Source organism: Triticum aestivum, chromosome 2B, assembly GCF_018294505.1.
Source record: "Triticum aestivum cultivar Chinese Spring chromosome 2B, IWGSC CS RefSeq v2.1, whole genome shotgun sequence".
NCBI lineage: Eukaryota > Viridiplantae > Streptophyta > Magnoliopsida > Poales > Poaceae > Triticum > Triticum aestivum.
The window spans coordinates 677,645,577-677,651,392 of record NC_057798.1 but is presented as its reverse complement, the minus strand read 5'-3'; the positions used below and the strand labels follow the sequence as shown (position 1 = coordinate 677,651,392).

Below are 5,816 nucleotides of genomic sequence, written 5' to 3'. Positions count from 1 at the left end.
TGTTTAGGTGGACACGACGATCAACGATGCGTGGTACGACCGCGGGTATGAGCGTGTGCGCTCGTACCTTGCACTGTCTTCTCCCCCATTTCTCTCTTGGCGACTCCATTTGCCTTGGCTTGGTTTCCAAACTTGTTGTTTCCTTCCAAGTGATGATTTTCTTTTATTTTTGGCCCATTTCCTGCGGAAACACATTAAAAAAAGGATTTTGCAATTTCTTGCATTCATTAGTCATTTGCGGTAGTATCGAGGTGATTCTCTCATATATTTTGGGAATATATGGTTTAAACAATGGTGGAATGAGTGTAAAAATATCACTCGTGAAGCCCCAACCGAACCTCTGATCCTCCAGCATCAGGGATTCAACTCCCATTCTCAAGTCCCTGCCACATGTGATGGCATTGTGGCAGCGCCCACCTATTCCCTCACTAGACCCTCTCTTCATCTCATCCTCCCCACTGTGGATTAGTAGCGGTGGTTTTGCACACGTCAACGCATTGCGCCTACTTCAGCAAGCGAGGCGAGAAGGACGGGCTCGATCCCAACAAGTGTAGTGGTGCAACAACATCGACTACACACCAAGTGCCACGTTATCAGTGCCCTGCTTGCTAAGGAGATGTCATTTGGTTTCGTCGCTTGACCCACACATGATTGAGGTTAGCGGTTCCAGGTTCCCAGGATGGTACTCCAATGGGTGCGACTCGTGGAAGGCATGGCTGCACATTGGCATCATGGTGGCAACTGGCGATGCTCCCAGTGGCCTAATGTGGTGGTATGAGTTGACGAGTTGTCCTCTCTGTGGTCGCTTCATTGCACCAATGATGTTGGTTGTCATAGCGGCCTCCGAGGTTCTCAATTCAACCATCAACACGCGTGTCACTACTAGGCCAGACGATGCAGGATGATAGATGACATGGCAGCGTGATGGATGCGAGCTGCAGATCGGTCGACGTAGGATGATGCAACGATGGCCCTCCAAGCGACACATCTGGCGTCCGAGGGTAGTGCGTCCGCCTCTGATGGGCGTCGGTGAGCATCAGACTCTTGGAGCAAGACAATGTTGATAGGGCTGAGATCCGTTGGCGGTTTGCCATTGGCATCAAGCAGTGCGACATCTACTTTTGTTCACACGAAGGGCGAGGTAACTACCCAAGGGGAGTGTTGGATGTTGCTAGTTAGTTCATGCGGGTGTGGAATGGTAGCGGCCAGATCCTCGCCATGATATGAGCGACTTACCGGTGGTCGTAGTGATAGTTTAAGAGCCCGTTCGGAATCTCTCCACTCCACCTAATCCGCTTCATCATTTCTGATTCTGCAGAGCCCGCGGAGTTCGGTTTTAGCCACTCTGTGAAAAATGAACTGCATGATGTTCTGCTCCGCTCTTTTGACTCCACGGAGCCCGTGCGGTTCGGCGCTGCTGCGTCCGCTTCGGGAGCGCACTTGAGGAGTGGAGAGGATCTGAACATGATCTAAGGTGGCATTACACCCCACTCGTCCGCTAGGACCATTTAATCATGTCATGGAGTATTGGCTGCGTAACTTTGCAAAGATACAACATCAAGATTGTTACTCCCTCCATTTACCTATACAAGGCCACTATGAAATATAGATTTTGCATCTATACAAGGCCACCAACAGTAATCGAGGCAAAAATTAATGGTGTTTCCTCTTACTAGCAACTTGCTTAATACTTGCATGCATGCAGTCATAATGATACTAGCTACTTCCTCCATTCAGTTTTCTTGCATGCATGCGGTGTATTAATGATCCCAGTAAACGAACAGAAAAATTAGGTTGCAAAACATGTATTAAATGTTACCTTGGTACATGTAATTTGAGTTTATGTCTTTGTATATAAAAATGAAGGGAGTACTAAAACACTACTTCATAGAGCAATGCTAGACATGCAAAAATATTCTACGTAAGTTAACGGGAAAACTTATGTGGAGGATTACTATTGGACCTAAGGGGAGGATGGGGCCGACCCCCCTGAAAATCAGAGGGGCAGAGATAATTAGCGAGAAGGATTTACGTAGAACTTTCGTAACTTCACGTAAGTGTAGAATTATTGCTACTTCATATATGGTGTGAAAACTCATGTTCTAGACTTCATTTGTTTACTACCTTCCCAAGGCGTCCTCTATTGGTTGATTGTTGGCCTTTGGTGATTGGTCTCGGCCATGATGAAAATCCCTGTGTTGACCATTTTCGACCAGCCGGGGTGTCGATGGTGTGGGCACGTTTATTCTTTTTGGAAGGCGTCCTTCTAGAATAAGTTGACTTAGTCATAGGTACTGCATTCATATCTTGCAAAAGTTTTTGTAGTTCTCTATGTTTTGTACTCCTCTTGTTGATGATTTTGGCCTCATTACCTCGCATTAGCTTTTTTTAATAAAATCTAATGTGTAAATCACAATGATGTAGAGGCAGGGTATTTCGACCTTCTTCTCGGGAAAAACAAGACATCACTTACAAAATCAGGAGAAAATAAATTGTTATAAATGGTCATGATGTCTATAAAAAATTTCTCAAGCATTATTTGTAACTTAGATGACAAACATTCCATTTTCAATGACTTAAACTTCACTGCCTTGTTCCTTTCTTCCTTTGCATTTTTTATTCCTTTTTTTAGGGGAGCATTTTTTTTCTTCTATGTTATGTATGTTCATGGGAACCGAGGCAAGGTGTATCTGGATGTGCAAAATACACCTTAATCTCTTCCTAAATGAGTAAGATACATTAGTTTATCAAAGATTTTGACAAATTAATTGGCTTCTACGAGTTCTTTAATAACAGAAGTCCACTCTCACGATTTTTTTTCAAACACACTTGAGGGGTCACAAAGGACCACACCCCTCCCCCCGATTTATTGCATAAACCTAGTGTAAAGGCCACGCTTTGCCGCGAGTAATGTTATATGTTTTTAGTGAGTGTATTTTCAATTATTTTCATTTTTATTTTGAAGTGTAGAGTTGCAAAATTTAAATGTTGATAAAATGCATAAACCAATTCATTGTTAAATTTTGGTGTGTTTGTTTTCTAGCCCAGTTAATGCAATCTTAGTGATCACATATTTTGAGTAGTTAATAAATTTTGTGTAACATGGTAATCTAACAATTATTATACCTTTTCAATTTTTTTAACATGTCCTTTCATGAAAAGACATTTTTTCCTACAAAGAGACACGTCTTGAAGATATGTCTTTTCATCAAGAGACGTGTCTCTCCATGAAGAGACGCCTTTTCACAACTAGAGATGTCTTCTTCACCAAACGACATAATAGTCCAACTAACAAGATTTATTGGACTTGATTGATTCTAGATATAATCTTGTTCTTCAAAATGCTGCATTAGGCGTTAGTTTTGGAATGAAGAGGGATGTCTTCTGTGGTTTTGATGCTTCTAGTGCTAGCACCACTCAATCAGAATTTACAAACTTCTTTGTCTAAAATTGATGAAAAACTGGTTAAATTTCATTTAATTTTGAATTTAGGTTTCAACTCTTTGGCCTAATTGCTTTGGCCAATGCACAAATAATGTGAAATTTCTTTGCGCAACCTGAACCACTGATGGTTCATTTATTCCAGGAAAGCCTTGGATGACAATCACAATCCCCAAGCCGATTTTTTGGCGGGGGATAATCCACAAGCAGTTGTGGACATACTACCTCCATTCCTTTTCCGTATGCATTGAAGTTTTATCTTACAGAAAAGTTTATCAACATTCACAGTACCAAATCAATATCATTAGCTTGATTACGGAATGTATATTACATATATTTGATACTGTATATTTTAGAAAAGGATTTGATACTATAGATGTTGATATTTTTCTAATATCAATTTTGTTAAACCTTGCAAAGTTTGACTTGACATAAATCTTATACCCGGAGTAAAAAGGACAGGAGAGAATATATAGTAAGCACAAGCGCCGTAGCCTGCAGCGATGGTCACCATCAGAGAGCAATATATGTGCTTACAATGAGAATTGGTGACATAGGAGTACTTACCACCGCGAATAATGGAGACAAAAACAAACACAAATAACCCCTTTAAAAAACAAAAACAAAAAACCCAAATCAATCACTTACACAAGTTGCTGGCTAGAGAACAAGCGCCATGGTAACGATGGAGACGAAACAGCTCGCGAGTAGCACGGCATGCGCACTCATGGTGACAGGCGCCAAAGAGGAGGCTGACGGCGGGTTGACAGCGGAGCACTGCCTCCTTACCTCGCCCTTGTGGTGCGTCAGCACGCCTATCTTGCTCATGTTGACGAAGGACGCGGCGAAATCGGCGAAGAACTCGTCGGGCGCGGTGGCATTGGCCTGGCGCATCACGTAGGCCCTGGTGTCTCCGTCGAGGAGCAGCGCGGCGTCGGTGGAGAGGAGGCCCCTGCTCGCCGCGACGTCCCTGTAGTACCCGAGGTCGAACTTGGTGCCGCTGCCAGGGTTGAGGTGGACCAGGGTAGCGAGGTCGCCGGCCCTGCACTGGCCGCGGAGCGTCGCCGTGTAGTTGGCGTCAAGCGTGGGGTCGGAGGCGCTGTTGTTGGCGGTGAAGTTGTAGAGGCGAGGGGAGAAGGCGGAGCAGTGAGCCTTGCCGATGGTGTGCGCGCCGGAGAGCACGGCGAGGTCCTTAGCGGTGAGGTTGAACCTGGCAAAGAGGGCGATGAGGTCGGTGATGTTGGCGCCCGGCTTGGGGGTGTTGGGGGCGACGTCGGCGGCAGACGACCTCTTTCCGTCCTGCCGCCCCGTTGGCATCGGGATGTACGGCCCCTTGGTCTGGCAGATACAGAGAAGATCAATGCAATGCAAGGTCGATGATGCAACCGATACTGAAGGAAGTAGGTGAGTGAGACGACGTACGATCCGCACGGAGTCGCGAGCGGCGAGGGCGAGGACGTCGGCGCAGGAGACGATGCCGGGGCAGGCCGCCTCGAGCTTTGCCTTGATGGAGTCGACGACGTCGTAGCCGCGGAGGTCCTTGTTGAGCGGCGAGTCCTTCTCCGCCGTGTTGTTGGCCGTGGAGTCGAGAAGAATCGACCCCTCGCAGCCCTGCGCGCAGTGAATTCACTCACTATCGTGAATTTGACCCATTGACCTGCCTAGCTATCAATAGACTTTACTTACTCCGAGCAAGCAGTCGACGGAGAAGAGCCTGAGCAGGGAGCCGGCGAGGCCGGGCGACTTGGCGAGGACGGCGGTCATCTCCTTGAACACGATGTCCTCCGCCTGGGGACACGTCTTGTTGTACGCCCCGAGCTGCGTGTGGGCCTCCGTCGAGCCACACAGGGCAAGGAGCGTAGCCGCCACCACGACGACCGCTAGAGCTGCTGACCTCGGCGCCATGTCGAGCTTATGATCGTTACCTTGAGTATATGCAGTACACCACACACGCTACCTGTATGTATATATACGCTTCTGAAATAACCTCCCTCTCCACCCATTTCAATTATTTCAAGTACTGCTTGCGCTTGTGTACTTGCACGCAGTGTGTACTACGTACTACGTACTGCTCTGTACTGCGAGATAGGAGAATGTCAACGGCTATCTAGTTGACATATATACTTACAGATTATTATAAGTGGAGATAACGTTCTTTACTCCATTTCTAGCAGCTGAAAGCGCCATTTCATAATACTGTGCATAATGGAGTTCAACTGATCAAATCCATTTCCAGCGTTGGCTCTCGATCCCCGTGTCTCAAACAGTATATTGTTGGCTCTTGCTCCATCGGCCGCCGCTGCCGGTCTGCCCTGTCTCCGATGGCTTTGGGTCGTGTGGAGGTGCCGAGGACCTCGGCCTCTCACCAACTAGAG

The 5,816-nt window shown here is 46.5% G+C and overlaps 1 protein-coding gene across 1 annotated transcript; it reads right to left on the bottom strand.

The window, feature by feature from the left end:
• Positions 1-3,957: 3,957 nt before the first annotated feature.
• On the bottom strand, positions 3,958-5,366 carry LOC123042028 (peroxidase 1). The gene is made up of 3 exons (XM_044464558.1): positions 5,128-5,366; positions 4,864-5,052; positions 3,958-4,779 (listed from the first exon to the last, which is right to left on the bottom strand). The coding sequence occupies exons 1-3, from the start codon at positions 5,344-5,346 to the stop codon at positions 4,102-4,104; spliced, it is 1,086 nt and encodes a 361-aa protein (XP_044320493.1). The 5' UTR covers positions 5,347-5,366; the 3' UTR covers positions 3,958-4,101.
• Positions 5,367-5,816: the final 450 nt, after the last annotated feature.

Excerpts from the sequence above, each read along its gene's own strand:
- LOC123042028 (XM_044464558.1), bottom strand. The coding sequence starts at position 5,346 with ATGGCGCCGAGGTCAGCAGCTCTAGCGGTCGTCGTGGTGGCGGCTACG. Across the intron at positions 5,053-5,127 it reads CCGTCGACTGCTTGCTCGGA|GGCTGCGAGGGGTCGATTCT; the intron begins GTAAGTAAAGTC and ends CACTGCGCGCAG. Across the intron at positions 4,780-4,863 it reads CTCGCGACTCCGTGCGGATC|ACCAAGGGGCCGTACATCCC; the intron begins GTACGTCGTCTC and ends TGTATCTGCCAG.